The following is a 25,693-nucleotide window of genomic DNA, read 5'->3' as shown; positions in this document are numbered from 1 at the left end:
GCCTCAGCTTCTGTATCTGGGAAATGGGAGCAGCAGATTAGAGGATGAGAGGTAAACAACTTAGCAGACCGGTGGCTAACACTGCATTTCCTCGGCAGGTGCTTCTAAAGTGCCCACCACCTGCTGAGCGTGGCTCTGAGCACTTGGACCCAGAGGACGAGAGAGAGAGAGAGACGCCTCCAGACGCCCAGTGTGGGGGCAGAGGGTGGGAAAGACAGCCTCGTTACCACATGGTCTGACTGCAAGGGGGACCAGGGGCCGGAAGGGGACTGAGAAGCAGAGTCCTCAGGGCTGAGCAAGTGTCCACTCCAGGCTCTGGCCCTGTGACTGGCCCGCCTGTCCCCTCAGCTCCCCAAAGCAGGATGACCTAGGACTGTGCCCTGCTCGCACTCTAGACTGGAGCCTCCCTCAGGCCCCTCGGGGCAGGCACTGTCCCTCTGGGGCAGGCCAGCGGGGTCCTCCTTGCCCTGCGATATCGTGGACAGGGCGCTCTCCCAGCCACCTGCCTCCCTGCAGGGAGCACAGCGGGGTCAGCCCCTGCCAGGGTATCAGTGTGGGGAGGAGGGGTCCCTGGGAAGCAGGTGTGTGTGTGTGCGCGTGTGTGTGTGCGTGTGCGTGTGTGTGTGTAAAACAGGATGCTGTGGGCGGGGTGAGTGTGAGTGCATTGAGTCCTCACAGAGTCCCACTGCTGGCCGCCCCCCCACAGCCAGCCACAGGCACATGTCCCCAACCACCTGGGTCTGCTCAGGGTGCCTGGACAAGGCCACCAAGCTTCCCCACCCTATTCCCTGGGGACCCCAGTGTGGCAGCCGCTGCTTTCTGGTTCAGCTCTCCTGGCACACCTGGGTGCTCCTCTGTTCTGGCCACCTCAGCCCACCCCCCCAACACTCATTTTGAGGGAGGGGCTTCCTCCCAGCAGAGGGGCACAGTCAGACCACTCGCCCCATCTCTAAGGGTGGACCCCCAGAGTCCACGGTAGGGAAAGAGCCAGGCGGGGCAGGAGGTGGAGTGCGGGGTGCCCTCCCCTCCCACGCCCTGCTGCACCCCCGACACACCAGGCTGCGGAGAGGAGCTGAGTCACTGCTCTGGAGTCTCAGTGGCCCCATCCACACAATGGGGCGCCTCTCCCAGAGCCCCCGCTCGCTGGGGCTGTCGCTCCAATGAATGAGCTCACCCCCAGGATGAGCCATCCATGGCCTAGGGCCGGTTCTTCTGGTCCTGGCCGGATGCCGGCGCGGGGTCTGGGGGAAATAGCGCCTCCTGCCTGCCTGCCCCCCACCCCGCCCATGCCACATTCACTGCCAGGCCTCTGAGAGGCACCAGCCTCTGGCAGAACAGATCCTGTCGCTGCTTTGCACCCAGCAGGTGCCACTGTGGCGGAAGCCTCCAGCTGCCAGAAGGCACTCTGGCTGGGGGTGGAGGTCTGCAGCTCCTCCCACCCCTCCTATAACCTGTGGCTCCCACAGCCCAGAGGGGGCCCTCGGCTCACCCCAGCGGGCTCACCCCAGGGTCAGGGCTCCTGCCCAGCCCCCACCTTGCAGACCCAGCCTCTCCTCCAGGCCCCAGGCCAGAGAGGGTGTTACAGGGCCTGCTTGGATTCTGCAGCAGCCCAGATGCCCGGCTTGGCAGTGGGGCGGGGGCACCTCCTCTCATTAGCCCCTTCCGCCACCCCCCCCCCGCCCACCTCAGAGAAAGCCAGGAAAGCAGGGTGCCCCACCCAGCAGCTTCCGGATTTACTCGAAGGAGGATGTCCAGCTATGGGGCTCGCCCACCTCCCCGAGGAACTGGGCTGGGGCTCAGAGAGTCCCAGCGTAGTCAGGGCACACGGCCCCTCCTCCTCTTCCCCAGGATGTAGTTTCCCACCCTCCCTCATGCCACCCACCTCCAGGTAGGGAACCAGAGGAGGCCAGACTGCCAGAGGCAGTCATACTCCCCCAACCCCTGCAGCACCGGTCTGAGCCGCCTGACCACAGGGAGCCACCTGACCAACTGAGAGAGGCCGCACCCTCTCTCCCACACCTGCCAGGGTCGCAGCCATCCCCAGAAGCACAGGCTCCGGCTCCCTGTTCCCAGGGTGGGGGCAACAGGAGCTCCTCTTGAGGGTTTCCTGAGACTCACCCAGCTACCTGGGCCCTCGCCAGCAAGCCCCATACCTACTCACCCCACCTTTGTGCCTCTCTCAGTCCCGCCCACCTCCAGCTCCCTCTGGAGGAGGAGCAATTGATCAGATGATTCGGCTGGCAACCAGAGATCTTGTCCATTTATGGAGGAGAAATGAGGCTCAAGGAGGGGACTGCCCAACCGCCCAAGCCATGGAGCCATTCGGGACAAGACAGCGCTCCTGGGACCACCCCAATATGCCTCATCCCCCTGGGGTCCAGCCCAGCCTGAGCCATCTCCTGATGGCCCCAGTCCGCTCCCAACCTTGATCTGAGCTAACCCCTGACCTCCAAGTCAATATCCAGTGTCCAGAGACTGCCCCTCTCATCCTCCCAGCCCTCCCAGCCCACCCCTTTGTCACCAGTGCCCACTTCAGTGGCCAAGACGAGGACACATCTCACATGTGAGGCAACAAACTTTATTGGTGTCAGGCAGAGGGAGGTGAGGGAGGGACTGAAGTGAAGGCTGAGGCTAGAGAGGCTGGAGGCTGCTGGGTGGAGGGCGGGTCTGCCTCCCCGCTGCCTGGGGACTGCCCAGGGGGGGACAAGTCCTTAGCGGGTGGTCTGATGCACCTGCTCGCGGGAGGAGATGACCTTGCCGTCCTGGACCTCTTCCACAATGGTGCGCACCTGGCGGGTGGTCACGGCTACAGGGGAGACAGATACCTGGAGGTGGGTGGGGGGCCGAGGGGCCCTTGCTCAGCCCCCAGCCCCCTGAGTTGGGGCCAGCTCTCTTCCCAGTCCTCTCTCTGCTTCTGTGAATGCCTCTGGTGGCCCCTCAACCTCACATCACACACACATCGCTCCTCCCCTTGCCACAACCTCCCTTCTTCCTATCCGTCCGCTGGTGCCTTGCATGGTCTTACACTTAACTCTGACCCATCAGCAGCCTGTAAGAGGACCTCATAGACAGACCCTGTGGACAGGATGCTGTCTGAACCCTGTCCCAGCAGTCTCTAGGGCTGATCTCCATCGGACTGGGCTCTCCAGCACAACCCCCAGGCCCCCATCACTCCAAGGAGAGTGGGAACCCAGGGCTATGGTCCAATCTTCCTCGTCAGATGGGGGTCTAGAAGGCAAGGACCAGGTCCCCAGGTCCCACCAGGCTGCAGGCCCCAGAGCCAGGACTGCTCCTGCCCATCTGTATGGCTTCAAGAGCAAAGCTTGCGAGACCGTGTCCCTGTGTCCCTATCAGATGAGTCCCAGACCCAGGACCCCGTCTCCTCCATCAGACTAGGACCTCCAGGGTAACAACTTTATTGGTGTTCCCTGCCCTCTCCACAACCCACCAGATCTGATGGTGTCTCTCTCACATGACCCAACCCTGAACCCTAACGGGTCCCTTCCCTAAGCCCTCATTTCCGGGAACTCCTTAGGGACCCCACCCAGCAGTGCGCAGGGGGTTGCCTGGCCCATGCACCCCGCCCCCAGCCCTCAGGCACCGAGATCCTTACGTTCTTTTGGCTTGTACTGAGTCAGGCTGCAAAAAGAGAGAGAGAGAGAGATTAGATGTGGGTCTGAGACAGCCTCACCCTCAGCCCAGAGGCCCCCAGCCCCGGCCTCAGCCCCCACTCACTGGGCGTCCTCGCCCTCCAGCAGGCGGCGGTAGGTGGCGATCTCCTGCTCCAGCCGGGTCTTCACGTCGAGCAGGATCCTGTACTCCTGGTTCTGCTGCTCCATATCACAGCGCAGCTGTGCCAGCTGCTCCTCCACGCCGCCGATCAGCCCCTGGATCTGGGACAGCTGCACGCAGTAGCGGTTCTCTGTCTCCGCCAGGCTGCCCTCCAGGGATGCTTTCTGCAAGAGAGAGAAAGAGCGTCAGAGATTGATGAAGCTGGTCCTTCCCTCTATGCTTGCCCCAGGCCCACCCCCAGGCCTGGCAGTGCTCCTACCATGCTGAGCTGGGACTGCAGCTCGATCTCCAAGGCCTGCATGGAGCGCCGCAGCTCTGAGATCTCGCTCTTGCCGCTCTGCAGCAGCTCGCTGTTGGTGGCCACCTCGCGGTTCAGCTCCTCCGTCTGCAGACAAGACAGCACAGGCAGCCTGAGTCCCCTCCCAGAGACGGACGGCACCGTGGGCTCCCCTCAGCCCCCAGGGCCGCCTTCCTGGCCTCCCCTGAGCCTCCCAGCCTCCTCCCAAAACTGACGGCGTCTTCTCACCAGCCTCCCACTTCCCAAAGCCTAGGAGGCTGGCCCTTTGAAATGTTAGCGTTTTATGGTGAATCCCTTTAAGAGGGAGCCACAGCAGGACCCAGGAGCCAGCCAGGATGCACGGCCCAGCCCAGTCCTGGCGTTTGCTCCCGACTTAGGGAGCGTGGAAGCAACCCCCACTCCCGCCTTCATTCCATGGGCACCCCCCCACCCATCTGCTGATTCCGGTTCAGCTTAGCTCCACGTCTGTTGATGCAGTGGGTGATCCTGATCCCTAGGTCCCATCCCCGAGGCCGGGACACCCCCCAGGGGCCAGGAGGTCAGCTTCCTGTTGGAGCTCAGGACTCTGCCTCCCAGGCCCAGGCGAGGGCTCTGGCCTGCAGCAGCCCATACCTTGGTGAAGAACCAGTCCTCGGCATCCTTGCGGTTCTTCTCCGCCATCTTCTCATACTGGTCACGCATCTCAGACAGGATGCGGCTCAGGTCCACACCAGGGGCGGCGTCCATCTCCACGTTGATCTCGCCGCCCACCTGGCCTCGCAGGGAGTTCATCTCCTGTGGAGGAGGGGCACGTGGGTGTGCGCGTCTGGGCCAAGGACTCCTCATTTGTCCTGTTTAGCCTCTACCTTCTGACTCCCCAATGATTTTTGTTCATTTGCCCTGTATAGGCCCTGCCTCCACCATCAGACTATGTCTCCCCCAACAGGCTGAAGACTCTTTGAAGATAAAATCTAATTGTTAGGCCAGTGCCCCCATTTCCTCCTCTAATTCCCATACATCTCTGCGGGGTCCAGATGTGAAGATTTGAGCTGAGACAGGATTTGGCCTCCTCTGTCCCCGGCCCTCAGGCAGGAGTCCAACAGAGGCAGGGAGGCTTCTGCAGCCCTTGGAGGCCCTGAGATGCAGGCAGCGGTGGAGGGGGCTGCCCTGCACGCTGGCTCTGGACCCCAGAGCCAGGGCTCTGCAGGCAGGGCAGCCCTGGACAATGATGAGCCTGGCGCTGCTCTGCTCCCTCCCACGGCATCAGCCTTGGCCCAGCCCCAGAGTCCTGCCGCCCCCTGCCCAGCCTCCTTGACTTGCTGCCCCAGCCTGCCCACCTCCTCATGGTTCTTCTTCATGTAGGCCAGCTCCTCCTTGAGATTCTCAATCTGCATCTCCAGGTCGGCTCTGGCCAGGGTCAGCTCGTCCAGCACCCTGCGCAGCCCGTTGATGTCAGCCTCCACGCTCAGGCGCAGGGCCTGCTCCGTCTCAAACCTGCCGTGGGAACCGGATGCTTCAGTCCAGGCTGCATGCACTCACAGGTGGAGCCCCCAACCCCTCGCCTGCCCTTTGCCAGGGCTCTGAGGGCTTGTATGGGACCCACCCAGCCTCCTCGCTTTTCTCTTCCTCCCCCACCTCCCCTCCCCTCCCCTCTGACACCTGTCTGAACCCAGTGACCTTTGCTGTATCTTGGGCTGAAAGGTGGGCTCCCAGCAGCCCCTCGGACCGCCCCTCCCCCACTCCTGGACCTTGCCCCAAGCAGCCCAGGAGCCCCGGGATGGGGAGGGTGCCTCCAGCCCAGCCCAGACTCACTTGGTGCGGAAGTCATCAGCGGCCAGACGAGCGTTGTCGATCTGCAGCAGAATGTTGGCGTTGTCCACAGTGGCCGTGAGGATCTAGAACACAAGGGAGGTGTCAGGTGGCAGAGTCTCAGTCCAGACCAGGCTTCTGAGGTGGTCTCCCTGCCCCGGTGGGGGTGGGATGCCCTGCCTTCCCCAGACCCCTCCCTTCCTGCCCAGCCTCTCCCCTGCAGGGGCTGCAGCAAGCAGAGCCTGAGGGGCTGAAAACCACTTCCTTCACCCACCCGCCACCACCTGCTTCCCCCACCACGGCCCGCCCGGGGCCTGGCCCAGCCAGTGCAGGGAACCGGAGAGGCACAGGGGCGTGTCCCCAGGCCAGCAATGGGGAGAAGATGTGGCAGCCTCCTGCTGCACAGGAGCCTGCCCCAGAGAGTCTCCCCCAAAGGAGGCTAAAGGCGCCCTCAGCACACCAGAAGCCATGCCCCGCTAAGCCCCCTCCCTGGGCTCTGGCAAGCAGCCATGCTCCCCCCATCAGGGACTCGCTGAGCCCCCACCTTCAGGGCCAGTAAGGGATGACGAAGCCAAGAGAGTTTCCAGACTAGGCACACAGGAGTCCTTCCCCACTCAGCCCCCACCCCCGTCTCCGGCCTGCTGCCCCCAGCAGGTGCTTTCAGACAACAGGGGCACCCACACACCCAGTGCCCACCCCACCGCCGGCCCAGCCTTCCAGATGCAGCCTCGTGTTTTATCTGACAACCACACGCAGTGGCAGGGCCCCTCGTGATGGGCAAAGTGCGTCTCCAAGGGGCTTGTCCCTGGCCCAGCAGGCAGCAGCTTGGCTGTCTGAGGCCCTGCTGTGGCCCCCGGCTGGATGCCAGGCCTTCACCTAGGGCAGAGGCTATGGAGGAGAAGTCATGGGCACCAGCCCGCCCACCTTGTTCTTCAGGTCCTCGATGGTCTTCCAGTAGTGGCTGTAGTCAGGGGCGGGCCCTGGAGCCCGCTTCTGGTACCAGTCCCGGATCTTCACCTCCAGCTCGGTGTTGGCCTCCTCCAGGGCGCGCACCTTGTCCAGGTAGGAGGCCAGGCGGTCGTTGAGGTTCTGCATGGTGGCCTTCTCGCCACCGGCCAGCAGGCCATCTCCGCCACCAAAGCTGCCGCCATAGCTGCCGCCCGAGCCGAAGCTGTAGCAGCTGGAGTAGTTGCTGCTCCCCAGGGCGCCTGCCAGGCCGCCTGCAGACCCCAGCCTGCAGGAGCCGGCGCCCAGGCTGCCCGACAGCCGACAGGAGGTACGGGACGAGCCCCCCAGGCCGGAGGAGCCCTTGATGGAGCTGGAGGAGGTGAACTGGCGGATGGTGGTGGTCATGGCAGCAGCGGCCGGCAGCAGGCGTGAGGCGAGAGGGCTGGAGAGGAGGCAAGAGGCACCCAGGTGCGTGGTGCTGCTGGGGCTCGCCTGCTCCCTTTATAGGCCGGCGAGTGGGCGTAGCGATTACAACAGGCGCGCTCTGCTGTTTCCATTCCCCTGGGCTTTCATCACCCCTGGCGCCCAGCCAGCTCCCAGGTGGCTGTGGCCCCCTCCCCTCCCATCATGGGGCTTTGCCTCATTTCGCTGAACCCCTGTGCTGGGCGGCTACGTGTGCGTGTGTGTGTCTCTGGTCCCGGGCCCGTCACCTGTGATTCAGGCAGGCCCTCCAGCTACGCTTTCTCATGACCTAATACGGACAAGAGGAGCAGGCATGACGTCACCGTCACCCGGCCCTCCCGGGCTGCTGCCACCCCAGCCCAGCCCACCTGGATGCCGGGGGCAGGTGGAGAAACGGGGCAGGAAGTCAGGCAGCCCCCGCCCTCTCCACACACGGGGCGGCCCAGCACCAAGCGCCCACCTACCCTGGCAACTGGACCTAAATCCACCAGGCCACCACCCCACACGAGAGCCCCGGCAGCCTCAGGACATCAGCCCAGGTCACAGAGCAGGAAACGGGGGCTGGGGCGAGGGATGCAGGATCCACCGCCCCTCCTGGCCCCAGAGCGGGGCATGCAGGCTGCCCCTTCACCCACAGGGAGCTCCAGGAGCGGGGAACGTACCCCAGGGGCCCAGCTTCCATCTGGTCAGGTTTCTGACCCTGTCCCATCCCTAGGACCCCTGGGTGGCCCAGCTTCCTCTTGCAAGCCTTTCCCTTTGTGCCTCTGACAGGTGGGGGTCCCGGGCTGGGGCAGGCAAAGGGGTGCTTGGCTGTGGGATGGGGAGCGGGGTTGGGGGATGTGGGGGTAACAGGAGATCTCTTCCCTCTCTGCACCCAAGAGGTCTCAGAGAGGGGTACAAAGCCTAAAGACAGGCTCTTCCTGGAACCCCTCCCAGGGCGGGCTGCAGGCCCCACCCCAGGGCCCACCCCGCCCTGCACCCCATCCTCAGCCGTGCCTGGGTCCCAGGGTCCCGGCAGGCCTTGCTGGGCGGAATGTGGTCGTGTTTCAGACTGCCGATGGCTTCCACCTCCCAGACAGGCCCAGACAGCCCCCGCCAGCAGCCGAGAGATTCCCCAAGAGCCTCGCGGCTGCCAAGCCACCAAAACAAACAGGACGCCCCCCACGCTCGCACACACCCCCGAGCCAGGCAGAGCCGGTCTGGTTCCCTGGGCTGGCTCATTGCTGCCACCCCCTGTCATTCATCAAGGCCCTGGACTGTTCCTGTGGAAACCCCCCTGCCCAGCCCCTCTCCCTCGGCTCTGACCCGCCCTGGGCTGAGGCAAGGAGCCCTGTGTAACAGGTGTGGTCCCCGGAAAGTCTGTGGGGCCAACCACAGAATCAGGGACCCACAGACCGATTCTTAGAAACTTTCCTGGCCTGGCAGACGGTCCCACGCCTCCACCCTCAATTCTTCCGCCTCCTTCCCCCGCGTCTGCCCCGGGGCCCCATGGTGGGCCGAGCAGCCTGGCAGTGGCGAGCCGACCCCAGAGGATCAATAACCTCTCCCCCTGCCCCAGTGCCGCAGCGCCCACCACAAATCACACATGGACTGAACTTCAGGCCAAGCTTGAATCGTGGTCACTGGGGAGACCCAGGAGGCCCCCTGGGTGAGGGGCTGCAGGAAGTGGAAACAGAAAGCCACAGCTCGTGGGTGGGGTGCAGATGGGCACATGGGACACAGCAGCGTGGGCTGGGAGCTGGGGGCCCTGGCTGCCCCGTGGTGCTCAAGGCAGGCCAGGCTGTCACACAGAAAGGGGCCTCAGTGGGTGCGCAGTGCAACTGCTCATGGGACAAGACCACCTGGCCGGGACTTCCTCCATGACAGTGCAGTCCTGGCGGCTGGTCACCATGACTGCAGGCGGAGGAGGACGGGGGCACAGGAGCCTCAGGTAGGAGCCCCTATCCCACCCACCAGCCTAGCAGTTCCCCTCCCCTCCCACCCAGAGGGGTTCTCAGCCACTCCTTCCTTCTGGGTCCACAGGGCCCCTCCCGTGAGCAGGGCAGGGCCGGCTCTTACCTTCCCAGGTGGGCTGGGAAACCATAGACCAGGAGTACTGGTGGCCAGGCTACAGAGAGGGAGGCCAGCCTGGACCCCTGGGGAGGAGCAGCAGGGGGGTGACCTGGGCAAAGGGGAGAGGGAAATCACAGCTGGGGGTGCACAGGAAAGAACATCTCAGGCCAACGGTCACAAGGAGCGGCGAGACCAGCCCCAGCCCGGCAGAAGGCCCGGTGGCATTTTGTGGCCACTTTGCGGCTCCTAAGCCAGGATTTACAAGGAGAAGCTAAGCAAGTGGTTTTATGTTTCCATATCCTGAAGGGCCCAACTGAAGGAGGCAGTTAAAGCAACAGAGGCTGTGGTTAGACTGCAGATGGACTCCGCCATGGTCATGGAGCAAGACGCTGGAGCTCGTGACTAAGCACGCAGGACGCTCTCAGCCCTTGCCACCGGCCCACGAGCCAGAGAGCCTCCCACCTGCCCCACAGCGCAGCCTGGGTAAGGGCGTCACCAACAACACAGTCATCCCAGCCAGAAACCAGGGTCATAGGTATCCACTCCTCCGTGTGTTCATTCAGCATTTATGGAGCCCTGACTGCGAGCCACTCCCACCATAGCCAGGCACCCCGGCCTGCTGTTTCCAGCTCTACCTCTCCTCTGTGAGCACCGCCTTCGACTCCCCGCCCCCAGCCCCTCCCACCCGCAGAGCTCCTCGGCCTCCCCAGGGGCCCCCCAGCCCCACCCTGACCTCTGCACACCCCGCCTCTGGCAGTTCCCTCCCTGGCTCCCCGCAGCCCACCCTGGTCAGACCCCAGCCTGCGTTCTCGGTCTCACCTCCCGAAAACCTCATGGCCTTTGGGGAAAGCGGCCGTAGCCCCCGCTTGCAGGGAGTCCTCGCCCTCCAGCGGGCGGCGGCAGGCGGCGATCGCCGGCCCCAGCCACGTCTTCTCGTCCTGCAGCACCTGGTACTCCTGGCTCTGCCACTCTGCGTCCCAGCACAGCTGACACAGCTGCTGCTCCACGCCGCCCATCAGCCCCTGCAGCTGCGCCCCGGCCCCGCAGCGCACCTCCATCTCGGCCATGCTGTTCTCCAGGGACGCTTTCTGGGGCCTGTGAGAGAGGTGGCACAGCCCAGAGAGGGCCCGATCTGTGTGGGGTTGTGGATCACCCCGGGGTGACGTGGACAGAGAGGACAGAGGCCCTGCCGTGCAGAGCGGGGACCGGAGCTCCGTCCCCAGGTTCTGCACGAAGCCGCGGAGCTCAGTGACGTCGGCACCGCTGCTCTGTGGGGCCTCGGTGTCGGGGGCCGCCTCTCAGTTCAGCTCCTCCATCTGCAAGACAGGGGCAGGGGACAGGGCACCCCCCCCCCGGGTAACTCTCAGAACTACCCCGCCCCCCTCCCAGCCTGTGTGGTCCCAAAGGCTCCTGCCCTCAGCCACCTTCAAGCCCATGGTGGAGCTTCCGGAATCCCCTTGCGATGGTGCAGGCACTTGCAATCATGGTTCTGCCATGGGCAGCGCTCAGAGACAGGCACCAGTTTTATCCTTTCCGGGCCGGGCACCATCCCTGGGACTCCACGGAGCCTCAGTATGAGTTACCAGGGATGAGAGTGCCGGACACAAATACACACGCCCTAGGAACACGCGTGGAGGGGAGCCCTCGCCCGGCTGTGGAAACCTGGACCTCCTCCCCAAGCCTCTCTGGGCCCCATGTTTCACACCTAGCGCAGGGGCTGGCCCAGCTGGGTTTCCAAAAGTGCTTCCAGCTGGCCCAGTGGGCAGGTCTGCGAGCGTCCCAGGCGCACCTGCACGCAGCACCTGCGCCCACACGGCCGCCCACCGTGCTGAAGAACCAGTCCTTGGTGCCCTGGAGGTTCTGCTCCACCATCTTCCCGTGCTGGTCACACGTCTCGTTCAGGATGCGGCTCAGGTCCACGCCAGGGGCGGCGTCCATCTCCACGCTGCCGTCGCCGCCCGCCTGGCCCCGCAGGGCGGTCATTTCCTGGGCAGAGAGAAGAACAGGAGCTCACCCAGGGCCACCCGGGGAAGAGGCCCTGGAGCTTGTCTTGGGGAGACAAGTGCAGAGATGGACGGACAGGCAGACCAGCAGCACCCCACCCTGAAGTCGGGAGGCAGATGCTGTCAGATCTCGCACCGAGGGGCCATGGAAATCAACAATCTCCCCGACATGCCCTGAGGGGACAAGGGGTCCTCTCCCCATCACAGCAAAGGAGAGCACGGGCAACTGCACTCAGCGCCCTGACCGCCGGGTCCCCACTGCACACCCCAAGGCACAGCCCGTGGCAAGCATCGTACGTTGCAATCAGAGCTGGGCCCCTGCTGGAGGGAAGCAACGTGGAGCCAGCCTCAAAGTCAAGGGGACCAGCCCCTGCCCTCAGCTCCCGCCAGCCCGGGGTCAGCTGAGCGGGAAGGCACAGCACAGGGGGACACTGGGCCTCCTGAGGCCCCCAGCACAGCCTAGATCAATCCCAGGGGTGAGCCTGGGGCTCCCAGGAGCTCTCTGGCAAAGGAGGCAGGAAAGGTGTCAGGGAGGTGGAGCCAGACCTGGTCGTGCACCTGACGGGAAGCCGCTGTGCAGCCTGGGATAAATCCTGAACCTGGCTGAGCCTCCGTTTCCTCAATGGTAAAGAAAGGAAGCACGTGGCTTTCTCCCAGCGAACTGCGGGTATCAGTGCAGGAAGTGCCGTGAGCTGGGCCAGCGTCCCTGTTGCTATGACGATTGCTATAAGCCTTAATGACAATAATTAGCACTGTGTGTTCTTAGATTTGCTCACTCATTAGTTAGGTGTCACCGCACAGTCGGCTGAGCCTCAAGGGACCAGGGCGATAGTTCTGGGAAGAGGGACCTCTTGTCAGGGTCAAGGCCAGGGCAGGGTCAGGGACCCACCAGAGCCAGGAACCGGATGGAGCAGCGTCTGGCCTGCCTTGGCCTGCTCCAGGACAGCCTCACCTGCTCCCTGAGCTGGCCTCGCCTCCTCGGGGCTCTTCCTCAGGTCGGCCAGCTCCTCCCTGAGGCTCTCGATCTGCACCTCCAGGTCAGGTCAGGCCTGGCCAGGGCCAGCTCGTCCAGCACCCTGCACAGCTCATACGCAGGTTCGGCTGCGAGGTGTGGGCTGTGGAGAGCCGCAGCGGGCAGAGCCCAGGGCCCACCTCCAGGCGCCCCGGGGCAGCCCAGAGGCCCAACCGCACTTGGTGCGGAAGTATTGAAGTCGCCGGCCACCAGGTGGGCACTGACAATCTGCAGCACAAGGCTGCCAGGATCTGGGAGTGACAGGGACATTGAGAGACGCGTCCCAGAGGGACCCTGCCACACCCTTCTCTGCCAGTGAGGATGATGAGGGTCCCTGTGGTCTCCTCCTCTCAGATCCCTGCTAGGAATTTCAGGGGCCCACCCCAGACCCTCAGGGGGCTCACAGAGTGGTGGGGCTACAATGCCAGTCACAGGTCCACAGGGATGCCAGGAAAGAGACTTCTGCACCCACCTCCCACTCGATCTCACCCCTCTTTCCCAACTAGAGGCACTTCTAGGCTCGGGTACTCCCTCCTCCAGGAAGCCCTCCTGGACTCCGGTGTCCTCTCCCTGCCCATCTCTCTCTCTGTCATTCCACTTCTCCAGGTTGTGTGATTTTAGACCCATTTCCATGACTTTCCGGTTCTTTCCTCCCCCGCTGGACTCTGCACTCCAAGGGGACAAAGCCATGTCTGTCTCGTTCTTTGGAATCCTCAGCCCTGGGCACGGCGCCCGGCCCAGTGCTGGCCCCCAGGGAACCTTTGCTTAATTAAATGATTAATTAGTTAGCTGATTGACTGATGAGGTTTTGGCTGGCCCCGCCTCAGACCTAGGGCAAAGTTCCCTCTTCCCACAGTTCATCTGGGTGGCTGCAAGAGAGCAGGGAAGGGAGGGGCCGTGGAAGGAGCAGGGGCTGTTGTCTCGCTGCTGTCCTCATCTCCACGGGAAACCCCCCAGAGGCTCCAGTGGGGGGGCCTGGGCGGCAGAGGAGAGCCCGGCCCCTCCAGGCCTCCCAGCAGGAGCAGAGGCGTGGAGCCGGGGGTGGAGGGGAGCTGGCCTTGCTAAAGGCTGAGGCCTAGGAGCAAGAAGGTCCAACAGGCTGAGCCCAGGGCCGGTGCGTTACCCCTCCCCCCGGCCTCAGTGGGCCCGGCCGTAGCCTACACCCGCCTCTCTGCTCTGGAGGCTGATTGGACGCAGCCCAGCCCGTGAAAACCTGGGTGAGGAGGGGGGCTGTGGGTCCAGGGGCGGAGCTTGGCACGTGGTGCCCCAGGAGCAGGGGCCGGGGCTGAGGAGCTGGCTGACCCCAAAGCTCTGAGCGCTGACTCACCAGGGCTCCCCGGCTTCCCCGCCGCCTGACCGAGCCCAGTATCTGATCTGGCACTGCCAGGCATTCTGCTTCCAAGGGGAAATTGCAGGAATCCCCTGCCCGGTGGAGGTCCTGGGCAGGGGCAGGAGCAGGCAAAGCCCCTCGCAGGGCAGCTCCAAGCCCCGCTCTCCACCCAGGAAGCTACGCAGGCCACCCCGCCTGGGGGGCAGCCAGGCCCCAGCCTGCTCCACTCATCCCTTCAACCCTCACCTCCCCCTGGGGGCTGCAACACAGGGCAGGTCTGTGCAGAAGATCCAAGGGGCTACTTCTACAGAATGCAAGGCCTTTGTTCTTAGGGGGCACGAGAGGGTGTGTGCTGTCTCCTCCGTCAGACTAGCTTAGTCTAGGTGGAAAAGCACAGCTCCTGACCTCAGGGATTCCATAGTTAGCAAGGGGAGACCTGACCCAGAACGACCATCCTGGAGGGAGTATGGGGGACCCACGACAAAAGCGGCCATGAGGACTATAAAGAACACGATGAACAGGGCATAGCCTGGACCCCAAAATGTCAGAGGGGCCCCAAGGTCTGGGGATAGAAGGCAAGTGTCATCCATCCAGGAGGACTGCCTGGGGGAAGTGAGACAGGCAGGATGGCAGTGCTAGAGCAGATTGCAATAGCAAAGCAGAGATTCAGGACAAGCGTTTGGTGCAGCAGTGAAGGTTCTGCTTGGGACAGCTGCGTCCCGTATCAGAATGCCTGGTTCAAGTCCCAGCTCCACTTCCCATTCCAGCTTCCTGCTAACGCACACCCTGGGCTCCAGTAATTGGGTCCCTGCCTCCCACATGGGAGACCCAGACGGAGTTCCAGACTCCTGGCTTCGGCCTGGCCCCGCCCCAGTTGTTGCAGGCATTTGAGAAGTAATCAGTGGCTGGAAGAGCTCGCTCGCTCGCTCTCCCTCCCTCCATCCCTCCCTCTCTCTCTTTCTCTCTCTCTCTTATAAATAAAAATGAATCCACAAAAGAAGAGCTTAGCCAGCGTCGTGTCCCAGCAGCCACCCCAGGTCCACCCCATCTCCGCACCGTGGCCACGCTTGCTCTCCAGCTAGATCATGGTTGCGAAGGTTTCCCCTGTCTCCTCCAGCACCTGCCGCAGTGTGGCCCCAGGAAGGACAGCCTGCTCTGGCAACCTCCAGGCCTGGGATCAGAGACAGCCACAGGGCCGGGTCCAGAGCAAGGAAGTGAATGAATGAGAGACTGAACAATGGACGGAGGTTGCAGCGGGGATGGACGGAGCCAGAGCCAGCAGGAAGGGCCGAGGAGAGCAGGTGCGGGCAGGGTGCGCCCACCTTGCCCCGCAGATCTTCAAGTAGGGGCTGCGTTCATGGGCAGGCCCGGGGCCCTGTTTCTGGTGCCTCTCACGGATCTTCGGCTCCAGGTCAGTGTTGGCCTCTTCCAGGGCACACACCTTGTCCAGGTCAGAGGCCAGGCTGAGGCGCTGCACGGTCTCCTCACTGCCTCCCAGCAGGGCATCCGAGATGCCAAAGTTGGAGCCCAAGTCCCCACCCAGGTTGCAGGAGTAGCCCCCACTGTAGCCACCCCCAAGCTTGCTGAGAAGCGGGACAAGGTGACGGACATGCTGCCACAGCTGCCGGCTCCCAGGAGGCTGGGGCCCTGCAGGTACCCCCCACAGGGGTGCAGGAGATCCAGGAGGACCCCCCGTGTGGCACGCACGCACCCTTGTTGGAGCCAGAGCTTGAGAACTGGTGGATGCTGCAGCCGGTGGCAGCCACGGCGTCCACGGGTGGGGTGCAGGGTCTGGTCCTGACACAGCCTGCTTTTGCGCAGTGACCGCTCAGTGCCCCGTTGTCTGCTTGGGAACACATTTGGTGTTGGAGCTGCTGCCCAGGGGCGGGGTGAACCTCATGCATCTAAGCTGAGCTCATTGTCAGGGGGAGGGGGTGCCAGAGAGCCCAGCCCTGGGAGCCAGAAGAGCCCAGAACCAGGCTCTACAGAGCCCCAGGGACCAGGCAGCTGGTCAGCCCCCTACCCAGCATTCCGTTGTGGCCCTGATAGAGACCCCTGCCTGCCCCTTCTCTGGGGGGATTCCAAGTCCAGAGAGGAGACACAGCCCCGGGTCTGGGGGAGTCCCTGCATCTGAGCAGAACAAACCAGGCGGGCTGCAGGCCCTACATTTGCGGAACTCACTCCTTTGTAAAGGGGGGGACTTCCTCTCTCCCAAGGGCTTTGATAGATTCTGGAGAGAACCTGAGCAAAGGGAGGTGGGGCGGGGAGGCCTTGGGGAGGCGCGCAGCCACGCCCCCGTCCCGGAGCCAGCACCCCTGCCAGGGAGCCGCGGGATCGCATCCTGGCGCTGGCACCGCCCAGTGCAGCCAGGAGATTACCCGCTGATCTTGGTGGCGCTAATGATTTCGGCGCTGCCAGGATGCACCGCTCTGCGCCGGGCTTGTCTGAATGGGGAGCCTCCAGGGGCGGCCAGGGCCTGAGGGACAGGGCAGGGACGGGCGGCGCACGGGTGGCCTGGGCGCTCTGCCCACACGTGGGGACAGGGAGGGAATCAGGTTTTCCATGTGGCCCGAAGTTCCCATGACGAGGCTAGACTGCAGAAAGGATTTCCTGCTTAGGAGGTGGTCCCTCCTGGGAAGGGGCCCCTCACCTGAGGAGCCCCAGAAGGCAACCCCAACCTTACCTGATCCCACCCCCACCCCAGGGAGGGTGCTCAGGAGGCCAAGGCCAGAGAACAGTCAGACCGGCACCAGGCTAGACAGAAGGAGGAACTTCCTTCCACCCTGGGACTGTCTTGAGAGAGGACCCAGAGCCTGGGTCCGCCTGAGTGGGCCACATGCAGGCCCTGTGCCAGCTGATAGATACAGAATGAGGACCCTTCCCCATCCCCCCAGGACCCTCTCTCTGCCCGAGCTCTCGGCCTTGTCCCCGACTCTGGCCTCCCCCAGGCAGCCTCCCTCTGGGCTCAGCGAGGGGACGACCCTGCCTTCCAGCACCAAATCCACAGCCTAGCTGAGGCCCGGGGAGGAGGCCCAGCCACGCAGCCCCTGCCCCCAGCGCCTCCCCCTGCAGCCCCCACCCCAGCCTCCGGCTACCCCGGGGCCTCAGGTCCCCTGCACCTACTCTAGCAGCCCCTGTGGACTGACCTTCCCCAGGCCCAGGGGAGAGCCAAGAATGCACCCTAACCCTCCTTAGCCCAACCCCCGAGGGTTCCCCCCAGTGCTGAAGGCGCAGCTCAGCCTCCCCTCGGGGCAAAGGGCACAGTCCAGGCCACAGCACGGAGCAGGAGCTGGAACCCCAGGGAGGACAACCCCGGCCCTGTGGACTGCGCGGCTACCTGGCAAGCCTGAGGAGCCCAGGGAGCACCATGGGGAACCACGGTACAGGGCCCTGGTGCGTGAGCAGCCCGGGCAGCCCAGCACCTGCGTCAGAGCCGGGCCTGCAGCCAGGGCCTCCCGCAGCCCCCACCTCCCTGGCAGAGCCGGGCCAGGGCCACACGGAGGTCCTCTGAGCAGCGCCTCCTCCTGCCTGGGCCTGCTCTCCACCCCCGGCAGGGAGCGGCCCCTGGCAGCACGGAGGGGCCACGCCGGGCAGCAGCCCCCGCAGCTGTTGGCAGCTTGGCCGGCGCGGAGGGCAGAGAGGAAGGAAGAAGAGCTGAGGGCTCCCTCTCTCCAGCCCCCGGGGCAGATGGCTGGATGCCTCCCCAGAGGCCAAACCCACCCGCCCCCCGCCGCTGAGGGCCTGAGTGTGGGGTCTGGCTGGCTCAGGCTGAGCAAGCCCAGTGGGGAGGCGCCCCATTGTGTCGATGGAGGGCCGAGAGTGTAGACCGATCCAGAGGCTGACGTTCAACACGCAAGGTCCCACAGGCCCGGCAGACTGGGAGCCGTCAACCCCGAGGAGGAGGTGGACGGGGCGAGAAGGATCAGAGCCGGGGCAGCGCTGCCGTGCCGGCCGCAGTGCCCTGCAAGCGCTGGGGCAGTGGCTGGGGAGGCAGCCGGCTCCCTTCCCCACAAGGAGCAGGGGCGATATCAGGGGCCACAGGAAGTGAGGGGCCCAGGAGCCTGAGGTGGGCTTCCATGGGGGTCTGGGCTTGGCTGGTGAGGAGAGGACCCGGGAGAGCCTCACTCCGCCTGCAGGCCCGGCCCTGAAGGCCCAGTCAGCTGCTTTCCCCGCACCCCGCAGACAGTGAGCCCCACACCTGCAGGCACCTTGCGCTGGACGAGACGCTGGGTGCGGACGGCGAGCAGGTGCCCACAGGTCCCTGCCCTCGCCTCACCCCTAAGCGCTCCCCTCCCCGGCCAGGCACCCCTCTCAGAAGTGGGCATCACCCACCCCACCCTTGGCTGGAATCTTCCTCTTCCTCCTTTGTCTCGGGCCTCTATCCTGAGCCCGGGGCGGCCCCGCCCCATCCACCCACTAATGGTTTGTGTCTGCCTCTGAAGGGGCCCCACCCTCCGCCCCCCCCAGGCCTGGGAGACTGCAGACTGCTGCTCTGCCTCACACCTTCACTCTGGTGGGGGTCCCCCAGGCCCCTACACACTCCAGGGGCTCCCTCCCCAGGGCAAGCAGACAGCCTCTCTTGCCCGCTGCCCCTCTCCACACCCCTCTGATTGCTTCCAGGAACCACAGACCTGGGTGCACTGACACCTGCGTTTCCAGGCAGAGCCACATCAGCCGCCCAGCCCCTCCCAAAAGAGTACCTGGAGGCCCGAATGTCCCGAGGAAGCCCAGGACAGGTCGGGGCACCGCAGGCTGGAGGGCGGGGTGCAGGGGGCAGCGGGCCGACAGACAGGAAGTCCAGGATGCCGCTCAGGCCCGAGCTTGGCCAGGAGGCTTCCTCCCAGTCTCTCTCCGCTCCCCCTTCCTGAGGGTTGGAGAGGGCAGCAGCTCTGAGGGGCTCCCCCTCCAGGCCAGGGGCTTGCACCCCTCCCCACCTCACCCTGCAGACTGGTTCAGGGGCCCCCAAGGGCCCAGGGCAACAGGAAGTCAAGGGCACTGAGGGGCTCCCTACAGCTCCTTCCCACCTTCCAGGCCCCGCCCTCCCGGTTGCACCTGCCCACTCTGCCCATCCTTCCCCAGGCCCTGCACAGGCTGGGGGCTCCCTGTTAGGGCACCCACAGGGACCTGCTCTTTCTTGCTCAGGAGTGGTTTCCCCCAGGGGCAGGGGCAGCGGGCACCCAGAGAAGCCATGTCTCTCCCCTCCACCGGGACACACCCTGGGGCAGCGGCTGTGTCTCCCTGTGCAAGCCTCAGGATGCCCTGAGCATGGCCGGCGCCTTCACCTACCGCAGCGGCCTCTTGGCTGTCCGGGCAGGTGCAGACCACCCCACCCATCACAGCACCACCCACCCTGACTGGCAGGGGAGGAGGAGCAGGAGGATGTGGGGAGACACAGCAAAGACTAGGATGAGGAGAGGAGGAGGGCCAGGGAAGAACCATCAGGGAGGGAGGTCAGCCACGCTTTCTAGAAGCGCAGCAGGAGGCACAGGCAGGAGCCCCCTCCGCAGGGCCAGGCTCCGTGGCCCCCGCCCCTGCCTCCTCCCTCAGGGCCTGTCTCGTCCTTCCCTGAGGCTGAGTCCCCCAACCAGCCAGCCAGGAGCCAGCTCCCCTCCGCCACCCTCAGCAGCCCTGCTGTCCCCTGTGCCTGCTGCCTCTGCCTAGCGAGCCAGGGGCCTGGGGCCTGGTGCTTAGCCGCTTCCAGGGGACACCCACCCCGGCAAGGCTTTGGGGCAGGAAGCACAGCTCTGTTGTGGCGTCTGTGGCCATGCACCATGATGTTGTGAGAAGAGCTCCAAGTTCAAGAACGTGGGGTTAGGAGTCGACACTGTGGCAGAGCAAGAAAAGCCGCCACCTCCAACACCAGCATCCCAGATGGGCGCCAGTTCGAGTCCCAGCTGCTCCACTTGCAATCCAGCTCCCTGCTAATGCACCTGTAAAAGCAGCAGAAGATGGCCCAGGTCTTTGGGCCCCCGCACCCATGTGGGAGACCCAGAAGAAGTTCCCGGCTCCTGGCTTTGGTCTGGCCCAGCCCTGGCCGTTGCAGCCATTTGGGGAATGAACCAGCAGATGGAAGATCTCTCTGTCTCTGCCTCTCCTCCCTCCTTCTGTAACTGTGCCTTTCAAATAAATAAAAAATAAATCTTAAGGGAAAAAAAAAAAGAACGTGGGGTCAGATCTGGCCTCTGTGTGGCCTTGGGCAAGGCCCTTCCTTCGGCCCCTCCCTCTGCAAAATGGGGGTTCTAGATGTGGACACCAAACCCTTCCTGGGGGTGACAAAGAAGCTAACACAGAAAAGTAGCGAGCCCTGGGCCCCGTGGTGACCAGGGGGTCGGTGAGCTCTCAGCGGCTCCGGAGCTGGCCAGGCAGAGGCTCGGGACAGGGAGGGGAAGCCACACACCTTGGTGGGCAGAACAACAAACCCAAACATGTCCACATCCTGATACCTAGAACCTGGGAATGCGCACCTCATGGGGCAAACAGGACACAGCAGTGGTGAGCCAGTGCAACACAAAACCTTCCCAGGAGGGAGGCGGGATGAGGTCACATCACAGAGGCCAGAGTGCCCCAGGCCTTGAGCCGAGGGATGCGGGCAGACCCTCTGCGGAGCCTCCCCGAGGGACACAGGCCTGTGGACACCCTGATTGTAGCCCCGTGTGCGGCTCTGAGTCCCTACGTTCGTGCTAACTTGTTACAGTCCCAGTAGGAAAGGGATCCACGCTAGTATCACAAGGGGCCCCACTTCGACGGCTCCCTCAGTGGACGCAGACGGTGGGATGCGGAGTGGACCTCACGCACCACTCCTGCACTGCACCCATTGCGTGGCAGTCACTGGGCCGGGTGCTCGGAATTCAGACCTGAGTCAGCCAGGCCCTGCCTTTAATGAGCACAGGCCGGTGAGTGGGAGACAGACAGACGCACAAACAATGTTATTGTGCGGTGACAAAAGTGTGTGTGTATAGGCGCCCTGGGAGAAGCGTGGAGGGAGCGACTCGGGCAGCCAGAGACGGTTTCGCAGGGAGGGACAGCCAAGCTGGGTTTCACAGCCAGGGCAGGGCTTGGCCAGGCGGGAAATCTTCCAGGCAGAGGCGGGACCGTGCCCCGGGTGTCTTAGGCAGCTCCCGGGGACTTGTTGCTGGGTCAGCAACAGGAGTACCATGGGGAATGAATCCTGGAAGGGACCCGTTCCTTCCGCTACTGTTAGGTGAGCACTCACTGGGTGCCCAGCGCTGAACACAACACACAACAAGCAATCAACCAACCAGAGAGGCAGGGTCTGTCCTAGCGACAGTAAGAGGGGAGTAGAATGGAAGAAGGAGCCATGTCCAGGGAAGGGCGTTCCGGGCCAGGGTAACAGCTGTGCAAAGGCCCTGAGCCTGCACTAAAGGGTCCGTCTTCAAGGAACAGCGTGGCGCGAGCGGAGCGAGGGAGACAGCAGAGCCACTGGAGATGAGAAAGGGACAGGGCCGACCCCACAGAGTGGAGGCTCTCACTGCTGATGGCCAGAGCTGGCCCCCAGTGGCACTCCCAAGAGCCAAAGCGGAGATCCATGATCCATGGCCTATAGGCCAGGCCAAGGCATATTCTCATCAAAGAGAGAGAGAGAGGTCTTCCATCCGCTCGTTCACTCCCCCAAATGGCCGCAATGGCCAGGCGAGGCCAGGCTGGAGCCAGGGTCCAGTTTTCACCAGGTCTCCCACCTGGGTGCTGGGACCCAAAGGGGAACCCCTGGGCCATCCTCTGCTACCTTCGCGGGCGCAATGGCAGGGAGCTGGGTGGGAAGCAGCGCACCGGGACTCAGCCCAGCGCTCGGCAGGCAGCAGCTGCCCCCAGAACAGCCTTGGCTCCCTCGAAGTCCTGAGCCCCTCGGCTGGGAGAGGCAGACAGACAGACAATGCTCCCATCTCCTTCTCCCCAAATGCCCACGGCGGCTGGGGGTGGGCAGCCGCAGCCACAATGCAGGAACGCCATGCAGCTTCCCCACGTGTGTGCTGCAAAAACCCCATTGCTCCCGCCATCGCCACTGCCTCCCGGGGTCTGCATTAGCAGGAAGCTGGAGTCAGGAGCAGAGCCGGGTAGAACCCAGGTCCTCCACGGTGGGATGTGGGCGTCACAACTGCCGGGCCCACCCCCGACTCCCTGCCTGAGCCTTTAGCACGCATTGTCACTCCCCATGGCAAGAAGTGCGTCCCACACTGACTCAGACATGGGGTCACTTCCAGGAGGAGCTTGTGGGGCTAGGATTCCTTGGAACCTGCTCTGGGAACCCCCGGGCACACAGGTGTAAGAACGGCCAGGACAAGGGTGGGAAAGGGAGGCCACCACTGGTGCTGACCCATCCAGACGCCGTCCCTCAGCACGAGCGAGTCTCGCCCCCTGCCGAGACTGCATTTAAGGTGTCTGCCTGCAGACTGTGGCTCCCCGCCTTGCCAGGGCTCCAGCTGCCGGGAGAGTAACACCTGCCACAGGTGCACCCCGGTCCGTCCCAGCCACCACCACCAGGAGCTGACGCGGCCGGCTCGGCCCTGCCCGGCCCTCCCCGGCTCCAGGACGCCCTTGCTTTACCAACAGTGCTGGCTCAGTGAAGCTTTACCAGCTACACCGGGAGGGGAAGGCGCAGCCACGACGGTGCTGGGTTAAAGGGGAAATGTGGTTCTTTGACGGCCAGGCCGGGTTTTCTTCCAGAGGAAAGCCAAGCGCTTTAAAACACTCTACCCTAGGCCTAGCGACCCGGATGCCCGCGCCCTGGGTTCAGTTCCCAACAGTGGCTCCTACTCCAGCTTCCTGCTAACCAGGACCCCAGGAGGCGCGGGCGGTGACTCGGCATTGGATCCCCACCACCCACGGGGAAGACTCAGACGGAGCTCCTCCTGGCCCCTGGTTTCTGGTTTCGGCTCCCAGCCCCTGAGGGCATCTGAGGACTGAACCAGCACATGGGAGAATGGCTGGCTGTCTGTCTCTTTAATCAATAAATAGAAAATGTTTATAAAGGCAGCAAGTTGGCAATGATCAAAACTGGGTGAGGGAGGAGGCCAGCTTGTTTTGCTGTTCCTTCTACTTTCTGTGTCTTTGAATCTTTTCACAGTATTAAAAAATAATTCTTGGGGCCGGCGCTGTGGTGTAGCGGGTAGGGCCACCGCCCGCAGTGCCAGCATCCTATATGGACGCCAGTTCGAATCCCGGCTGTTCCACTTCTGATCCAGCTCTCTGCTATGGCCTGGGAAAGCAGAAGAAGATGGCCCCTTGGCCCATCTACACCCACGTGGGAGACCCAGGAGAAGCTCCTGGCTTCAGATCAGTGCAGCTCCGGCTGTTGCAGCCAATTGGAGAGTGAACCAGCGGGTGGAAGATCTTTTTCTCTGTCTCTCTGCCTCTCCTTCTCTCTGTGTGTGACTCTTAAAATAATTCTTAAAAACTCAAAAGTCGTTTAAAACTTCCCTCCCCCCCAACTAGCCACTCCCCCTCCCCCGGTTTTGCCTCCACCCCCACTGGTGTCCCCAAGCTCGGGTTCTGGTCCTGGTGGTGAGACTTCCCTGTTTTCCATTTTTACGTCCCTTGGTCGTTGGAAAGGGCTCCCTGCGGTCATGGATTCCATCCCTTTAAGCAAAGTCTAATTCTAGCCTATATTCTATATTCAGATATATTCTACGTTCAGATATTCTATATTTGGGAATAACTTCTTATTTTCCTGTTTCTTATTTATTTATATATTTATTTCATTTTATTTGAAAGGCAAAGAGACAGAGATCCGCAGGTTCACTCCCCAAATCCCCACAGCACCAGAGCTGGGCGGGCCCATAGCCAGGAGCCAGGAGGCAGGAGCTTCTTCCCCGTCTCCTACGCGGGTGCAGGGACCCAAGGGCCTGGGCCATCCTCCGCTGCTGTCCCAGGCCATAGCAGGGACCTGGATCAAAGTGGAGCAGCCGGGACGCAAACCGGAGCTCCCATAGGGATGCTGGCGTCCCAAGGGCTGCCCTACCCTGGTTTTCAGCTTTGCCTTCTGCCCTTTCTCCACGCAGGTGACCCCCTCCCGTCACATTCATTAATTCTGTCTCTCGCGTCCGTGTCCGGGCGCCAGGCACCTCAAAGAAGGCCCCGCGAAAACCAGGCAGGGCCGGGGGAGAGCCGCCAGCGGGGGTGAGGCCGCAGGGTCCGGAGGACGAGGGCCACGGCGCCGCGGTCTCTGGACACAGCGAGCGGGGCTCAGGCCCTGTCCACCATCACTGCAGTGGCCGTGTCCGGGTGGGAGGCGCGGCTCCCGCCTCCTGGAGGCTGAAGGCGACCTCCCTGCGGGCGACGCAGCCCCTAGGGCAGGGGAACACGGGCTGGGATCCCCGGGGAGGCTCAGGCAGGACTCTGGGCAGGGCGGGACTGCACCACTGGGGAACTTTCTAGAAAGACCAGCGGGCCCTCGCAGACTCCGGGAACGGTCCTAGAGGAGATCTCGAGGTCGCCCCCTGCAAACAGGGGGCTGGAAACTGCCCAGACGGAAGCCTGCGCAGGGCGGAAAGAGCTGCGTCCACCCCCCACCCCGTACCTCCCGACGGGACTTCGGGCCCCAGCGCTTTCCAAGAACCAGACGGGGCGCCCGCCGGTGCGCGGGAGCCTCAAGCCCGTGACGGGAGCGCCCTCTGGCGGCCAGGCCGGGCACTTGGCGTCCCGGGAGGAGCCTCCGGCGGCGGGGGGAAGGACGCACCTGTACCCTTCCTCGCCAACTTCCCCTTCCTCTCCAGTCCCATGAACCCCATGTCTCCAGGCCTAGCGGGCCATTGTGCCCATTCCCTTGCCTCTCGACCCATGGGCACGAAATTCCCGCCTGCAGCCGGCCTGTGGCATGCCTCCCCACCGCCCCTGACACTTCCCTCCTCCCTGCACACCCCGTAGGTCTTTCCATTAAGTTGTTCCCCAAAAGCCAGCCTCCTCCGTAGCGCTATCTGAGGGCCCCTGCTGGAGGGGAGGGGGCGTGGGACCCCTGCCCTCCGCCCGCGAGCTCCCTGTGAAGCGCAGGTGCTGCAGGAGCCCCGCACCCAGGATGTGGAACCCCCTGAGGACCCAGAACAAACGAACGGGGCGGTCTGCGTGCCACCTGCGGCCACGTGCTCCGTGTGCATGTGCGCGGGGCGACCGCACCCGCCTCTCCCGGCTCCTCCGCAGACCCGGGCTGAGCAGCAGGGAGCCAGCGTCTGCCGCCCGCAGGGGGCAGCACCGAGCCGCCGCCCGAGCCGAGTCCGGTCTCTGGCTGGACCCGCAAAGGAGAATGAGACTGAGTCCGAGCGGGGGCACGGCCGCGGGGCGGAGGGGCGAGGAGGACCGGCGGGCGTCCAAGGCAGCGTACTGACCTTGGAGGGAGATTCGCGGTGTGCGTTGGACCAGAGTTTAAAAACTCCTCCCCTGTTTTGTCAACGTTATTTCCAATCTACTCCGTATTACTTGTATAAAAATAAACACTGGCCCCTGAGCTCTCTCCAGGCGGTGGGAAGACCCCCCACCCCTCTAAGTGCGCTCTGCTCTCCTGGAGCAAAGCTGAGCCCCAAAACCCCGGGATCTCCCCAGCGCTCACGCCAGGGTTCCCTGGGTCCTGGTTGGCACGCCTGCAGGCCACGATGCACACCCACACCCCGGCACACGCACGGATGTGCAGCCACCCGCTCACGGACTGACACACACAGCTCACACACAGTCACACTCGGCCGCCATCCTCACAAGTGGACCTCACACACACACTCACACGCGTTCTCCCAGGCTCCCACGCAGACTCCACGTTCACACACTCATCCCACAGCCCGCACACACGTTCACGCAGACTTGCACATACACGCTCATGGATTCATGGATGCGGGTTCCCACGTGTGCACAACACGGCCACAGCCTCCCCAGACACACACATTCACACCCAGACGCTTGGCCGCCTCCACAACCCCACTTTGCACACTCGTCCACCCTCGCACAAAGCCCCCCACTGCCGCTCCGGCCTGTGACCCTGGCATGGGGGTGGGGAGGGCAGAGCCTGT

The 25,693-nt window shown here is 63.8% G+C and overlaps 2 protein-coding genes across 2 annotated transcripts; both read right to left on the bottom strand.

The window, feature by feature from the left end:
- Positions 1-2,711: 2,711 nt before the first annotated feature.
- Positions 2,712-7,231, bottom strand: LOC133776706 (keratin, type I cytoskeletal 17). The gene is made up of 8 exons (XM_062215886.1): positions 6,803-7,231; positions 5,882-5,964; positions 5,407-5,563; positions 4,703-4,864; positions 4,052-4,177; positions 3,736-3,956; positions 3,614-3,639; positions 2,712-2,806 (listed from the first exon to the last, which is right to left on the bottom strand). The coding sequence occupies exons 1-8, from the start codon at positions 7,229-7,231 to the stop codon at positions 2,712-2,714; spliced, it is 1,299 nt and encodes a 432-aa protein (XP_062071870.1).
- Positions 7,232-10,155: 2,924 nt separating this feature from the next.
- LOC133746800 (keratin, type I cytoskeletal 42-like) lies at positions 10,156-25,379 on the bottom strand. The gene is given in 11 exon segments (XM_062175054.1): positions 10,156-10,428; positions 10,531-10,656; positions 11,165-11,326; positions 12,318-12,389; positions 12,392-12,444; positions 12,535-12,606; positions 13,683-13,747; positions 15,008-15,268; positions 16,064-16,161; positions 24,813-24,921; positions 25,357-25,379. Coding segments are annotated over 11 exon segments (1,314 nt in total).
- Between the last annotated feature and the right edge of the window lie 314 nt (positions 25,380-25,693).

The sequence above is a fragment of the Lepus europaeus genome, chromosome 18, assembly GCF_033115175.1.
Source record: "Lepus europaeus isolate LE1 chromosome 18, mLepTim1.pri, whole genome shotgun sequence".
Taxonomy (NCBI): Eukaryota; Metazoa; Chordata; class Mammalia; order Lagomorpha; family Leporidae; genus Lepus; species Lepus europaeus.
Note: the sequence above shows the minus strand (reverse complement) of the source record. Positions and strands in the feature narration are given on the sequence as shown.

What these genes read in the sequence shown, in the direction of transcription:
- LOC133776706 (XM_062215886.1), bottom strand. Translation starts at nt 7,231, where the DNA reads ATGACCACCACCATCCGCCAGTTCACCTCCTCCAGCTCCATCAAGGGC. An exon ending in TGAAGAAGAACCATGAGGAG is followed by an intron (nt 4,865 to 5,406) that starts GTGGGCAGGCTG and finishes CCTCCTCCACAG; the next exon opens with GAGATGAACTCCCTGCGAGG. An exon ending in TGCAGTCCCAGCTCAGCATG is followed by an intron (nt 3,957 to 4,051) that starts GTAGGAGCACTG and finishes TCTCTCTTGCAG; the next exon opens with AAAGCATCCCTGGAGGGCAG.